This window comes from Rhamphochromis sp. 'chilingali', assembly GCF_963969265.1.
Source record: "Rhamphochromis sp. 'chilingali' genome assembly, chromosome: 7".
NCBI classification, from domain to species: Eukaryota; Metazoa; Chordata; class Actinopteri; order Cichliformes; family Cichlidae; genus Rhamphochromis; species Rhamphochromis sp. 'chilingali'.
In genome coordinates this window covers 2,611,012-2,627,444 of record NC_137934.1, presented here as the reverse complement: position 1 = coordinate 2,627,444, position 16,433 = coordinate 2,611,012, and the positions used below count along the sequence as shown (strand labels likewise).

At 42.2% G+C, this 16,433-nt stretch overlaps 1 protein-coding gene across 6 annotated transcripts in view; it reads right to left on the bottom strand.

Annotated features, from left to right (window-relative positions):
• Positions 1–16,433, bottom strand: part of pde4ba (phosphodiesterase 4B, cAMP-specific a) — a 177,357-nt gene that overhangs the window by 42,933 nt on the left and 117,991 nt on the right. For all 6 annotated transcript variants that reach the window (XM_080887380.1, XM_080887379.1, XM_080887381.1 and 3 more), the window contains 4 exons: positions 15,633–15,827; positions 13,333–13,369; positions 12,990–13,060; positions 10,456–10,508 (listed from right to left, as the gene is read on the bottom strand). In XM_080887380.1, the coding sequence (XP_080743506.1) occupies positions 10,456–10,508; positions 12,990–13,060; positions 13,333–13,369; positions 15,633–15,827 (356 nt within the window). The remainder of the gene's footprint in view (positions 1–10,455; positions 10,509–12,989; positions 13,061–13,332; positions 13,370–15,632; positions 15,828–16,433) is intronic.

The following is a 16,433-nucleotide window of genomic DNA, read 5'->3' as shown; positions in this document are numbered from 1 at the left end:
GTGTCTAAGGAAGTTGCTGTCGTCCTACGGGCCTGTTTCCTCATTAATGTCATAATCCTGACGGGTGTAGACTTCCTTCCACGGATAGAAAGTTGTCTGCATGACAAACACACACAGACACACTCACTTGATTCACAGTCACTCATATAATAGTCATACCTTTGTTTTGCATGCATTTACAGTTTCTATTATGTCATCCGTGCACATACATCCAAGCAGACTGTCTGCACCTGCCAACTTTGATGCAATTCAAATGCATCCACTGAAGTCCTTACCCTGCCTCTCATCCAACACAGTGTGTGTGTGTGTGTGTGTGTGTGTGTGTGTGTGTGTGTGTGTGTGTGTGTGTGTGCTTTTACTATCAGAGTGTCTAAGAAGTTTGGGAACATTGAAGTTGAAGATAACTTTATATAAAGTAGTTTAATTATGACTAAGTTATGAGTGGTGTGAAAACTGTATTAAAACGGTTTCCATACAACTGTTGGCTACAGTTTCCCCTTGTTATTAACAGTGAAACTACTTATCAATACTATATTATTACTTTGTTATGCTGGAAAGCTGTTGCTGTTTTCTGAGTCATGCGAAGGGCTTAAAAAGAAATCGATATGATTATGAATATAATTGAAAAACAGCACCCTATCTTTATTGCATGAACCACAGGACTTGCAGAATGAATATGAGCCATGATTTACATAATCTGTGTTGAACTTTAAAAGCCGTTGCAATAGTTCGTTCAGATATTGTCAGTGGCAGTTGCCTGCATGCTGGTGGAGATGTGCCGCAACACACACCAGCAAATACACACACTGCCTGCATAGGTCTTTTGCAGAAGAGCCTTCCTAGGAATGAAACAACTCTGCCTGGACACATGAAGCACTTAAACAATTAAAATTCCAATATTGTTGCTTCAGAGTTTGACACACAGCAGACCAGCCAGACTCTTGTATAACAGTGTTTGGGTATGATTTGTTTTGGGAGCAGTTGGGAAGTAGTAAAGAGGGCAGGTGAAACAAGGGGCAAAAGTATAAACAGCCATTAGCCTCTATCAAGCAGGGAAATGCGACCGAGAGTATGTGTTGCTCAATGCTTGGATACTTCTTGGAGAAAGCAGGGAAGAGTGAGGCAGAGGCCATGGTTGTAAAAGACGTCACTACCACAGCAACGGTCGGTGTTGTGGACGTGCGCAGCAGAGTGTGAGCTGAGAAACAGTTGATAGGCTGGTGGATACTGTATCTGCAGCACTTAGGCATGCTTGCTCAGCCATAATATCCCTCAGTGAACTACATATCTGGACCGTGACACTTTTCCAGCATTACTGCACAAACTAAAAGATGGTTTGTAGTTCTTGGAGCAGGGGTGGGGGAACTCTAGGCCTCGAGGGCCGGTGTCCTGCAGGTTTTAGATGTGTCCTTAACCCAACACAGCTGATTTAAATGACCTTGTCAACATGTCTTGAAGTTCTCCAGAGGCCTGATGATGAACTCATCATTTAATTCAGGTGTGTTGACCCAGGGTGAGATCTAAAACCTGTAGGCTCTTGATGCCTGGAGTTCCCCACCCCTGTCTTAGAGACTTATTTCATCGCCCGAAACCAGCAACTTTTTGATATATTTCAAAAAAGCCCCAGTATTAGAAGAGCAGCAGGCAATGCAGCCCAACACGGCCTAATCTGGCTAATCTTTCTGGTAAACACAGGGTTTTGTATCATTTTTGCGTACGCATGTAGGTTCGTGAGATAAGCACACTTGTCACACTAGCAGATCTTCATTTGTGCTGTAGGCCTGCATCGGTGAGAAGGTCAAGACAGCTGCACTCGTTCCTACTAGAGACTCTAGTTTTAACTGGGCCTGTTAACATGACGACCTATGTGTGTTTGTGTGTACAGTAAATGAAAAGTGCTCACAAAACAGTACTACTGCACACACAGCAGCTGCAAGAAGATGCAAATATATGCACAAAACAAAAGTGATCACCATATGATGTCATGCATGTTTCTACCAACAACAAACTGACAGCATGTAGTCCCTCAAGGAAAACTGCTCTTTTGATGGAAGTTACTGAAGGAGGGACCAGATGAAACCTATATTTTTGTAAAGTATATCTTTGTTAACCAGTTTTTGACGCAGTTTTGACGCAGTTCTTCACAAAAATTGCCCATACTGCAGAACCAAGTTCAAAGGTTTTCTTGATAAATGGCTCTTATACCAGGATACTTCTTTAGTCTAAAGTTTGGACAGGGTCTAGGCTGTCTTTGGTCACATGCTACCACTCTAAATTAATATCAGCTGAGGTTTATGTGTATGTGTGATTATTTGTGCCATGCTCACGAGTGTCTGTACATATCTGAGGAAGAAGTGAAACATCTACGAGACATCCAAGCATGTTTCCATGTAAACAGTCATTAGCACCATAATTACCTTTGCCATCATCAATCAAAACTGTCATTTATGAGTTAAGTACACAGACTATGCTTTTTATTTTTAGCTGAGAAAGCAATTCCACACATAAAAATATTCTTTTACTTAAAGTCTGATAGATAATTGTGTGTGATTTTCAGCGAGTGGTGTGTCTGTCTGGTTTGCTATGGCTCCATCGACTCCTGTTTGTTACTATAGCTGCAGTGGCCCAGTTTAAATTCCTTTAGATTCCTTTTCACATAGATGTCAATACAAGTAATAAATAAGACAGCTTGACTCAGAAAGAATTCATGTTGTTTCTGTGTTGGGTTTCTTCTTTCTTGTCTCATATTTTCTCAGGGTCCTTCTTGCTTATTCTTCCTCCCTTTTCAAGACAACCCTTATCTCTCCTGTCCTCATCACTCCTCATCACTCCTCCTCCTGTCCTGTCTCTCCTGTCCTCCTCTCTGTGACCTCCTCTGTGCATTCCCACACACACCGGGCCACTGTCTGAATCAGGGAGTGCATGGTTGTTGAAAGCCTGCATTAAATAACATTTATAAAGAGACTGATATGGTAGTCCTACTTCAAGGCCCTTTGCTCTACTTTCTGCTGCACACAGAGAGGCTTAAATAAATAATTTCATGTATGGTTCTGTTAGTCATCATGATTGGTAGTTTCTGTTTGCCAGTATAAAAAGGACTTTGATAGCACTTTTTGGATTGACCAATACTCAGAACACCAGCGTCACTGTTCACAGTTTGACTGTTTGGCATTGCCATAGACTGAGAGGGTGTTGACCTTAAAGGTGTTGGAGTCCCTGCTCCTTTAAGCTGGTCTTGATGCATGCTCAATCATGCAGGTAAGTAAATCCCAAAAGGTTGATTCTGTTCATCGGGACGTTTTCATCATCAGGTGACGTCTTCAGTCTCAGCTGATTGCAGGTTTCTCCAATCTTATAAACAGGACATTTGGACAATGACTGAAACCACCCACTGAATGAACAATGGGACTGTGAGCTCAGTTCCTTCATCATTAATATGCATATTGTCGTGACCATTGATCAACAACTACTGATCAATAACCCTGAGTCCCATTCACAGAGAGTTGGGGAATGGCTGCAATCACCGCATTGTAAGATGGTGACAGATGTACCCTTAGGCCCCCTCCTCGATTCAGAGATGGTCTTTCCCTTTTCACGTAAATGGCCTCCTTGACTCTGCGCTCAAACCAGCGTTCCTCCCTGTCCAGGATGTGGACATCCTCATCACTGAAAGAGTGTCCACTGGCCTGTAGGTGTAGATAGACTGCAGAGTCCTGGCCTGACGAGGTGACTCTTCTGTGTTGTGCCATCCGCTTCGCTAGAGGTTGTTTGGTTTCCCCGATGTATAAATCCTGGCACTTAACAGCGTACACTATGTTACTCTGTTTGTGTCGGGGGACCCAATCCTTAGGGTGGACCAGTTTTTGGCGTTTAAAAGCCACAGAGACCAGGTGTTTAGAAATAATGCGTCTCAACTGCTCCGATACTCCTGACACGTACAGGATCACCAAGGTTTTCGCTTAGGCAGCTGAACCCGAGCTGAGACTGAAGAAGTCACTTGGATGAGTGACGAATTGTTTCTCCCACTGAAAACGTCCAGATGAACAGAATCAACCTTTTGGGACTTTCAAGCTTGGCAGATATTTGCAGCTGCCCACATGGACGAGCCAAATGCCTCCTGGAGAAATGTAAGTACAACTGGGCTTTGAAATCTAAGAACAGTGTACAAACAGACAAGCACGGTGGTGGCAGCACCATGCCCTGGTCTGCTTTGCTGCCAGTGTTACTGCTACATTATGCAAATTGGATGGAATAATGAAGGATGCTGACCTCCAAATTCTGCAATTACACCTGCAATTACACCTACGTAGCACTTTTAATTCTTATTCTTTTATTTTTTCATGTCTATTTAAGTGCTATTTATGACACTATGTTTGCACTGAAGCACCGCAGCAATTTCCTAATGTTGTAAACCTGCTCAACATTTGGCAATAAACCCCTTTCTGATTCTGATTCTGATTCTGAAATCAACAGGTAGATGGTTGAAAATCGGACACAACTGGGTATTCCAAGAGGGGAGTGATCCCAAACACATAAAAACTGGTTTTGGGAGGGAAGCAGGTTAACATTCCGATTTTGGAATTGTCTTTCCAAAGCCCTAACCTCAACCCTAATGAAAATGTGTTGACTTTGCCAGGAGCTCTACCAATTCTGCCAAAAAGAGTGATCAAATACTCAGCCAGAATTATACCAAACACTTGTTGACTGTTATCAGAAGTGTCTAGTTCTTGCTAAGGGTCATTTTGCCAAATGTTTGTGGGGCTCTATGTACATTTGACCACGTTTGTATAATTTTGAACCTGTGCAGATTAAACACAATCCAAAATAAATTCAAACTTGTGAAACCAACTTGTGAACTCTGTTTTTAAAGTCGCTAAAGGTGTATGCTGTACAATCATTCCAGCCTGGAAAAAGAACAGTTCAACGAAACATTAAAAGCAATGCCAGTCATGCCCATGACGGTGTATTTAAACTTCTGATTGCAACTGTAAAAATCCACAATAATTATCCGTTCTACGGCTGATCCTGCTTGTTGAGGCAGATTGTATTTACAAACATGTACGATCTGGCACATTTAAAGGTTTTAAATCTGAGCAGCAAATGAATTTATGTAAACCTCTCAGGAGTGCTTGTCTCCATTATGAATCCTGCGTACAAACAAAGCTTTGATGACCAAATATAGCAGCAGCATTATCTTGATCCACCATTGTGTTTTTATAACAAGCTTTTCCTTAAGACACAGCTAAGAATTTCCTGGTTATAAACAAAGAGAAAGTTCTCCAAATATGGACAGTGCCATACACAACAAATATCTGCGCACTGGTTTCTATTTGCAAAATTGTTGTTTACTTTTTTCCGCCCATCCTGATTCGGGCCACGCAAGCGCGTTCGCTATCGTCACTCATACTTGGTGTACAAAGTTCACCAAACAGCTGCTTTTGGGGAAAAGTCATGGGAGGCCCCTGTCCGCTTTATAAGAAAGCACTTACACAATGGAAAAGCACATTACGATTTAAAAGTCATCTCAATGACACCTTTCCACACTGCTAATCGGCCAAACTGAGACACAAGCGGTGTGTATGCGACTAAGGTCTGGAGAGTTCACGAGCCCTTTGCCTCACATATATCCTGTATGACAGCATTTCATCACAGAGGTCGGCTTGACGAGGAAATCAGGTCATACCTCCGCGAGGTTCTCCCAGCTAAGTGCGTTACTAATGGGATATAATATTTCCTGACTCTGTTATGACACCATAACACACGACAGCTGCTTTGGGTCAGTGGCTCGCTATTATTTGGAATTTCTCAGCACATGTGAATGCGGATCTCAAACAACCCATTGGTGACTGTGACGTGATAATGGCTCTGTGAAAACAATGCGTTTTCGTCACTGAGCTCAATAACTGTAACGCCAAAAGACTCCGAAGCCTTAAGAGTGGACAGTAGCACAGCTTTTAAACACTGTGTGCATAAAAACTGATTTAAACCCCAATATATTTACAACATCTTTCAATGTACTCACTTTATCTTCTTGTTCAAGTGAGAATGGGGACATTAAATTATTTTTAACCTGCTACCTGCTGTAAGCTGCGTAACATATCTGATGCTCCTGTGTGAGAACAGCCCAGGTATTTGCAAGTTGACGTCACGCGTCCTTCTACCTGCGTGGCAGCATCTTCACTTTCCAGAAGTGAAAATACATCTGAGCAGACTATCTGCACTAATCTGATATATGTACACATGTGAAAGACTACCTTTGATTGTCTCGACTTGATTGTCCCACCATTGCCTTGAGTTAAATTCACATTACTTTATGATTCCAACACATACTCTTTTCACCTAGTTGTCCGACTTATTGCATAAATCACTTAACAGTTATCTAGAAACCAATCTGATCTATCTCCAGTAGTTCATCTACGGCATGTTCATCTTTGTTGTGTGAGAAAAAAAGCGTACCGTACTTTTCCTAACTGTTGGGTACCGTGTGATGACAAAGGCACTAACCACACCTGACACTCAGAAGTTGTCAGGTGTTCAAAAGTACAACTTCTAAGTGTGCTTTTGAACTGTAACACTTTAGACCACAGGGTGTGGATTAATACGATAACAGAAATCTGTGGACATTTCCACTTACTGCTGAGTAGAAGTGATGGACGCATAACAATCCCTCACCACACACTGGTACCAATGAACCTAGAGACTTTCCCCACATCCACCTTTTGTCAGATTCACATTTGAAACATACAAATAAAGAAACAATACAACCAAGAGCATCATCCAGCAGCTGTCTGTGGCATTACGTTTCAATGCAGGCTGCAGAGTTTCAGCAACAAAATGTCTCCGTGTCAAAGTTTCCCTCAGCAACATGCTGTAGCCTAAGTTGCTTTGGAGGCAAAAACCAGAGTGATATTTCTTTCAGCTCTCTGCTCTCATAGGATTTCTACGGTGACGATATTTATGGCAGCACTGATGATACGAAACCTTCAATTCCTCCAGTTTAAGCAAAGAGCAAAACCTGCCAATGATTGTTGAGGTTCTCATTTAACAACCACTTTATCCTAATGCATAGTCTAATATGATCTCTATATATTTGTAGATTAGAAATCTATTAGAAAATTACTAGGTCATTGAGTTTATTGTTACTTTTTTGAAGATGATTTTCTGATTTTTTTCATTTGCCTTTCGTGTTATTGTTAGCAGAGAACACGTTTTATTAAAATTGAGAGCAGCTGTTAACATCCGTTTGACTTCTTTCAGGAATTCTATTCAAAACATGGCGCTTCTTCCATTTTTAATATTATTTTTCTCTTTAAGAGATTCAACTCGTGTCCTTAGAGAAGGTGAAATGGATTCGGCACCTGAGAGCGACGCGGTTTGCACTACTGTAGGTATTTACGTATTATATCATTGTGTCAGCATGTGCATGTTTGTGCAGTGTGTGGGCACAGACAATAGGCCTTTGTCTCTTCGTATCCTATTTTTCTGCAGTGGGCTGACACACACACACACACACACACACACACACACACACACACACACACACACACACACACAGTTCCTCCTGGCTTCCGTCAAGTTACAAGAGTTTAGAGACAGCAAAACAGGAACAATCTGATCTTCGCTTCCTGCCTCACGTTTCCTGCCCCATCAACCCCCCACACCTCCTCAAAATAATGGCAATGAATAAAAGAGCGAAAAGATGGCGATGGTGGGAGAGAGAGATGCGGTTGCATGTGCATATGTGAATACAGGTAGTGTGAAGTGAGGACGGGGCCAAGAGAGTCATGAGAAAAAGGTGGGACTGAGTTCAGAAGTGATTCTGTGGTGGGCAGGCGATGACTTATAACAAGTTTACTACACGAAGTGACGACACTGGAATACTTGATTAAAAGTTTTAAAGTGCGTTGATGCATTTTAAAGGTTTCCTTACTTATCTTATGATCGCTTGAAAGTTTCCCACACTACTGACATACTCTTACACCTATGAGCAAAATGAAGTCACGTAGTTTGGTAATTAGAAGGCTAACCATCGACATTGCTGACAAGCTTTTGCAGTAACAAGCAGACTCCAGTGAGGTATTCGGTCAATTGCAGCTCGGCGCATCTGCAGCAGTGCTGGCGGCATGACTGCGGAGGACTTTAGAATGCACGGGTCAAGTCAGACTTTGGGAAATACCCCTCATGGGTCTCTTTGGAACTAAAACGAGGTCATTCATCAGCTCGTGAGGCTAGCTTAAAAGCATGATCTCACATGAAAAATTACAAAGCAAATGGAAATGTGAAGAAGCCTGCGGTGCTGTTGTGTCAAGTTCATTCAGACTTCTGCTCCTCACTAAAACACCTCTCCTCTTTTTTTTTATAACTTTTACTGTTTCTCTGAGCATCTGCGTGTGGTGCTAAATATGTAAACAGATTAATGATTCAATTTAAAGAAGGTTGGTTATGCTTGAATTTGTTGTGCAGCCTGTTAAGGTGGCCCAGCGTAGTGCTGTTGAGACATGCATGTGGGCCGCAAGTGTAAATAAATGTTTCCATGAATTGGAGGATTAAACTGTCAACTCCACTCAGTAATTCTTAAACTTTGTGACTCTCAAACGACTGAACTTGAACGTAATACGCACCAGTAATTTTGCGACACCCATACAAAGAAAGGTCACAATGCACGTTATGCAGCTTGGTTATGACACACACACACACACACACACACACACACTAACTTAGAGCACCTGATGAACTGCGGTTCTGAAGAAGGAAGTGAAAACTCAGTCCATCTGCTTTGACAGGAAGTCAACAGAAGCCACATACAGGCTTGCTGACGTCAATCAGAGCCACAGGAACACCTCCCTACAGCGCGCGCGCGCGCGCGCATGCACACACACACACACACACACACACACACACACACACACACACACACACACACACACACACACACACGCCAACATTACTCACAATACTTGATGATTATATGATATAAAGTGAGCATCTTATCAATCCGCATCCACTGCAACATTGTACAGAGTTTGGATACAATTGCACGAAACGCTCACTAACACATGTCGCTGAGTTAACTGTGCACACAGCAGCGCGCACACACACACACACACACACACACACACACACACACACACAGACATTGTATAAACAGCATAATGCGTTACTTCCCTTTCAACGACATGAAGTCATGTATTTGAGCAATAACACAAACAGACCAGTAAGGACTAATTCAACAACAATGTGCTGAATTATGACTTATTTGGACTCAAAAATGAAAGAAGATTAGAAGCTGTCTGATCCTCCTGAAGAGCTCAATATGGAAGCTGCCCCAAACAAAGGAGACTAAAGAAACTGTGCGAGGCTTCATTTTCACTGGGTTAACCGTGATACCTTATCTGGCCTGAATGGGTTTCATGTCAAACATCTTGGTTATTTGATGGTTAACTGCCTCGCCATTCTCAGTTTCACTGTTGCTCATCTCGGTCTCTCTTTATACAACAACACATTGTCTGGGACTGTTTTTAATACCCTTTGCAGACAGTGTGGGAACATCTGCCTACAGATGCGAGGTCTCATAGTTCACTCTTTTAATAAAAGAATGAAAGACAAATGTTGATGCATCTTAAAATGAATATTTTGGGGAAAACATCATTTTTAGTGCACATTCAGTTATCGCCTATGGCAAACGTGACATATAACTGTGTGCAAAGACTGCATTTCCTTTTAATCTCGTGCAGCTCCTGTCTGGTTTAGCTGGTTGCCGTGACATGACGGCTTTATAACGACACTTGAAGGAGACCTGCGCACATGTCCGATGTGTACACTTTTAACCGTAATTACTGCTCGCGCCTCTGTGAAACGAATGACCTCGGCTGAGCAAGTGCACAAGAACAAATCTTAGCACTACACAGAGGACTGAAAGGACTTTTCACTTTCCAAAGACACAAATAAAGTTATCTTCGCCCGTACATGTACTCACACACTGCCTCTTACTGGCCTGGACATGTACGAGTACAGTACAGAAAGTCACACGGCTGCTTAAAATCAAGTGCGATGAAAGATGAAAAGGGAGGTCTGCTGTTTTCTTTAAAGCGAGCTGGTTTAATAGGAAAAACTGTGTGTGCAAGTGTGAGTCTCAACCGCCAGTCTAATTGCAATAGAACAAAGTTAATGAGCTTGATGACAAAATAGTCCGGGTTACAACGCTGGAGATGGAGACAGATGGTGGGGGGGGAAAAAAGAAAGAAAAAAGAAAATGTAAGTGGTCACGTAGGCGAATTCACGGGACAAGGAGAAGACAGGAGATAGAGCGAGGAAGGGAGGGAGGAGGAGATGATGATGAAAACAAGGAGAATAGAGAGGTTGAATGTGTGCACCAGATATAAAACAAGATAACTTTGTATCTGGTAGCTTGGCACAGGTCAAACATGTAGGGGGACATTTCTCTGAGCTGCTTACCCGGGAGACAAACTCTGGTGACTGGAGGCTGAGTTGTTGCTGCAGGAGAGCGCCTGGAAGGACGAAAACAACACAGAAAGGGGGAAAGAAAGATGCTATAAAACAAAGACTACCACAGATATATATTTATATAGAAACACTAGCAAATCTTACTTGAAAATTTAAAAACCAAACACAAAACAAACAAACAAAATAAACAGATTTTAGAGGCTCTGGCAATAATATATAGATATGTGGACGTTGCGTGGACTCCGGGCAGTCCTGTGGAAAAACGAAGTACCCCATGATTCATCAGCTGTACCCCACCTTTAGCTGCGATAACTTAAAGTAACTGTTTTCTGTATGACTGTCTCACACATTGTGTGGGAATTTTGGCCTACTCTTCTTTACAACGCTGCTTTAACTCATTGATGTTTGTGGGGTTGGTTTATGCACAGCCTGTTAAGGTCCTGCTACAGCATTTCAAACAGGTCGAGGTCTGGACTTGGACCATCGCTGCTATGCTTGAGAGAGCCCTCCACAGACCTGCTTGACAGTAGGTATGATGCTAATATGCTGTGTTTGGTTTTCTCCACAGTGGTGCTGTGCACGACAGCTGAACATCTTCACTTTGGTTTCGTCTGTCCAGAAGTCGTGCAGTTTGCTCAGATGCAGCTTTGCAAACTTAAGCTGTGTTGCCATACATTTGTTTCTAATTATACTTTTGTGAACTTAAAACATTTAAAATGCTAACTGTGGCTAGCTCTTGGGTTTTCTGCAATTCCTCTGAACATTGCACAGTCTGACTTTGGGCTGAAGTTGCTGCATGTGCGTCCACACCTGGGAAACACACACCTGAATGCTCTAGAGCAGCAAACTGAAAAAGTGTACGTTTTTTAAGCATTTAGTTGCGTGTTTACATGTTGCATTTCCTGGTTGAACTGTGTGAAAAGTTTCGAACAGTCAAGGCAGGGGTTGCAGTGTATAAATAGACTGAATACTTTTAGGTGGAGCTGGTCAGTGTTCTGCAACATGTTGCTAAACACATCAGTTTTAACCTCCTGAGAGCCCGTGTCCTCATATGGGGACATTACTGTTTCCTTCTTGCTCTTTGCTCAACTGTGTGAATGTGTATGAAAAAGTCAGTATAAACAGACTAAATGTTGGTATTTTGGCAGTGGCCGGTGGGCTGAAACACGTTAAAGACATTAATCTTAACCTCCTGAGGCCCCGTGTCCTCATATGGGGATGTTGCATTTTGGCTTTTCTGCTCATTATTCTCTATTCAGCTAAATATTTTACACTTTTTTTGTTTTGTTTTATGCTGTACAATGAACCCACCGTCCCTATTTTTTTAAAAGTTTAACTGAGCTTGATTAGTATAAAAATAACCCAAATAAGAAATCGGGTTAAGTGAAAACTGTGCATGTGTGCTGGAATGGCGAGCTCCAGCTTATGTGTGTGTTTAATTCAGTATACGTGAACGATCCACGTTTGTGCGCCGTGTGTGCTTCTCAGTCTTTGCTCTTGTCTGTGTGGAGCTATCAGAGCTAAATGTAGGTCAGACGGGCTTCAGGTAGTCAATACAGAAAACTGAGCGTTAATTCAGCCTGAGGCAGAGCAGAGAGCTTTTAGTGTCTTTAGAAACACATATTCATACTTAAACCTTCACAGTGACGAACAGAAAGAAAGGTGGCCTACATACATATTTCTAGTACATCTAAATCTGCAGTCGCACTCCACTGGGAGAGATGATGCTCAGTGTGCTGCTGCAGCTTAAAGCAACACTGTTGAAAAACGGAGCACTCTTACTTAACTATAACTATAAACGACACGTATATTGTTGAAAAAAAAAAAAGCTAGCCTTTTGAAAGAGAGAGACATGAAAAAATTGAAAAACTAAATAACGACACATTTTCTTCTTCTTTTTGGCATCTGAAGAGAGATTGTAACTAGTCTCCTGCGTTATCGTATGCCAAACGCATATATGCTGCAGCGGCCTCTGAAGTGGTGCACGGTGAATGCCAATGAGTCACTTCATGCGTGTGTAGCTGCAGGAGTGTTTTTCTGTTTGTGCTTCATGTGCTTCATGACAACAGAGGAATTCCTTATAGAGCATTTGAACCGTGCCGTGCACAGCAGAGAACTATTCCTATTGCTCTGGAAACCAGAGAGGAGAAGAATTAAAGATTCCTTCGGCTGTAGCATCGTGTTGAGTTAACTTTTCAAATCTAGCTTGTACTCATTTTTGTCTGTCTGAAGTATGTAGGGTCTTCACTGGACTGGTTTAACTGTTCTGCTGCACTGATGTCAAGCATCCCACTTCAGTCCCACTGCAAGACAATGCCTCCCCCTTGTGACAAACTGGTGGAACTGCAGACGGCAAGCGTTATTCTGATTACTTTCTAAAATCTAATATTATTCTGGGAAAAAAGCATTTACACTTACCACAAAATATGTGGTAAGTTATGTAGATTTCAGCTTGATTGATGTGTATGCATGAATTATGCCAGCTCATTATTTAAAATATGCTAGAAGCCACTAGAGGTACTTACTTGTTGGAGGCACACTGGACATTGGTCAGTACAGTGAAGTTATTCCTTACACTTCGAAGGCTTGCAAGAACCTGAACAAGCAGAGAGCGAATCAGTAGCATTCTTCGCACTTTTACTTATTTACTTCAATTTAAACATTAGGACGAATGTTGCTAGTCCTGTTCAAACTGAGCCCTTTTTGCACCGCATGCACATTTCAAGCCTGCATTTTAGATTTCAGTTTTGCAACTACTTACATGTATGCTGATAACCGTGGTATTTATTGAAAGATTTACTTAAAATAGGCTTAGTTTGAAGATAAAAACATAAATGTGTACATACAACTAGATAACAGGATATTTACCTGAGCAAAAGGTGTTACGATCAGGTCATCACCATGTCTAAAAAGAAACAAACCATCGTCAGCAAAATGCTTGGATACAAAATATATCAAGAAAATGAGAGAACTGTTAAGAAAAAGAGCAAAAAGAAATGACCCAAGCAGCTTTGTGCAACAACCTAATAAATGGGAAGGAAAGTATCGTGGGAGAACGCGTACCTGGGTCAAGGAGGCCTCGATATTGAGATTAACCTATTTTTGTTAGCTGAGGTGGGGACAGAAAGTGACTCTTCTGTGGGTCCAAAAATATTGTGATAATGTGGTCAGTGAGGAGATCCTTATATAGTTAGGTCCATATGTTTTTTGGATAAAGGCACAACCTTTGTAATGTTAAACCTTTCAGCAGCCTTTCAGCTTTAATACAAGAAGGTGAACAAATAGATGGCACGAACTGCTTAGGAATTACAGACTCAGAAGTAACTGGACAAAAGTTTCTAGAATTTGTTTTTGGCAGCTGTTCACTGAAACCCTTGATACGAGGTAAAATATGAAATCAGTGCAGTGAAGGAGCCCATCGTTAGGCCGAAAAAACTGAATAAACCCATTGTAGGAAAAGAGATTCCAGGACTGACCAAATGAACAATTTGGTCTGTTCTTATAAGGAAGGCAGCTCAAAATATTCCTCTGTAGGCCAGGAGGATGAGGGATTCTTTCCTTAGTTAAAAGGTTCAATGTCACAACAACTAGCCAAGTCAAGAAGTCGCTCCCAAGGAAGTGGTCAAAGTTTACAGATGAGAGAGACTCCTTCATGGACAGAAACAGTGAAGGTGCCAACTACAGATAACATTCAAGACCAGGAAGAGAACATCTAAGAGAGATGTTTCCAGAAAAAACACTTTGGCTTGATGAAGCCAAGACTAACAATACACTATTTTCAGGAAATGTTGTCAATATTCTTGCAGTAATTTCATTGTGATCGTCACTACTTACGGTGAACACTCAGTGGCCACCTGTTCAACTGCTCATTAACATAAAATACCCAGCCAGCCTGTCTATCATGTTGGTGCCAGACTGGCTGGTCTGAATATTTCAGAAGCTGTTGATGTGCTGGGAATTTTCCCACACAAACATCTCTTGGGTTTACAGAGAATGTTCTGGAATAAACAGAAAAAATCCAGCGAGCGGCAGTTCTCTGGGCAAAAATGCCCCGTCGATGCCAGAGGTCAGAGGAGAATGGATAGACTGCGTCGAAGAGACAGGATGGTAACAGCAACTCAAATAACCAATCGCTGCAACCAAAATATGAGGAAGAGCATCTCTGAACGCTGAAGGAGATGAGAAGCAGAAGACCACAGCAGGTGCCGCTCCTGTCAGCCAAGAACAGGTTGAACAAACTCACCAAAATCTGATAACAGACGATGGGATGGTGCCTGATCTGATGAGTCTTGATTTCTGCTGCCACATTTAGGTGGCAGGGTGAGAATCTGTCCTTTCTCCTGCTGCTGATGAAAGGGTGTGGTGCATAGAGCATCATTTAAACACCACATCCTACTTGAGTATTGTTCCTGACCAAGTTCATCCCTTTACCATCCATCATAGGTCAGATCATCTCAAATTATCTGATTACTTGATCACGACACATAAATGGCCTTCACAGTCACCAGACTTCAATCCAACAGAGCGCCTCTGGGACATGCTGGAGCGGGAGAGTCGCATCATGGATGTGCAGCTGACAGATCTGCAGTAGGTGTGTGAAGCTATCATGTCCATATGGACCAAAATCTCAGAGGAATGTTTGCAGCACCTTGTTGAATCTGAGTAACAGAACCTGGTAATAGCAAAGTGTACCTAATTAAGTAACTATGGAGTGTATTCAGTCAGTCAGTTGATGTCCACTGAGCTACGTGCACAGTATGACAACATACTGCACGTATTAGTTAAATAATACTTTTAATGTACTAAGGTCAAGCATAGTGAAACATCTTCATTTACTGGAAGTGCAGATTACGAAAAACATTTCCTCACATGTAAAGTGATGATTGTGCTGAATTGACTCCTCCGATCTATGACATGCAAAGCAGTCAGCACAGTGAGAATAATTTTCGAGAAGAGAGCAGTAGTGTTTGTGGTGGAGGCCACATATGCAAAACCTGGAATGCATGAACACAAACCAGGACTGACTGCGTCTAACAACCTGTGGCATTTTGCACCGTTAAAAAGCTGCAGAATCAAGTTCACTTGAGGTGAGAGCACCTCAACACCTGACCCTAAAAAACATACTTACTGAACTAATTTCAAACTAAATGCAATTTATTTCTACTCACAGTTCAGAGGCGATGGAGGAGTTTCGTGACATGGACTTGGGGGACAGTTCATAGTCGCTGTCTGAGCGATAGAGGAAGGACTCTCGGCGCTGGTTGTGACCTGGGAAGTTGGTGTGGAGGACCAGACCGGAGCCAGGGGAGGCCTGAGGGTCCAAGGGGCTGCAGCTAGAAGAGGGTCCATTCTCCACATCGAAGCTGAAAACATAAACGCACAGTTAAAAAGCGAATTCTTCGCTGTTTCACTGTTTCATTGCTGAGAATATAGGGGCTAGCTTTAAGGGTCAAAGCAACAAAAGACTCCACCAGCATCTTTTGCTTCTGGCTTTCCTCTAATTTCATCGCGTCTCTCTTTGATTTCCTTTTGTTTTCACTATCAGGCAGCCTGACCTTGACCTAATTTTAATGGTGGAGCGTGAAAAAAGATGAATTCTTCCACATGTCAACATCCTATGAACAGATCGCGCTCCCACACACACACGTATATTCATATCTTGTGGGGACATCTAATTGACATAATGCTTTCCCTAGCTCGTCACCCTAAACCTAACCATGAAAAATGAATTCCTAACCTTAACCTAATTGTAACCCCTGTTCCCACCGTTCAAACTTGTGGGGATTTTGGTCCCCATAAGGGCCGTTGGTCCCCACAAAGATATGAATACACGCTTACACACACACACAAAATAAATCATGAATAAACCGGACAAGAAAGGGCAGAGTGACACACACCGGGGCGCACTGTGTTCCTTCACTGATGACAGTTAGTGAGAATGATGCTGCTAAATTCATGGAAAGAAGAAC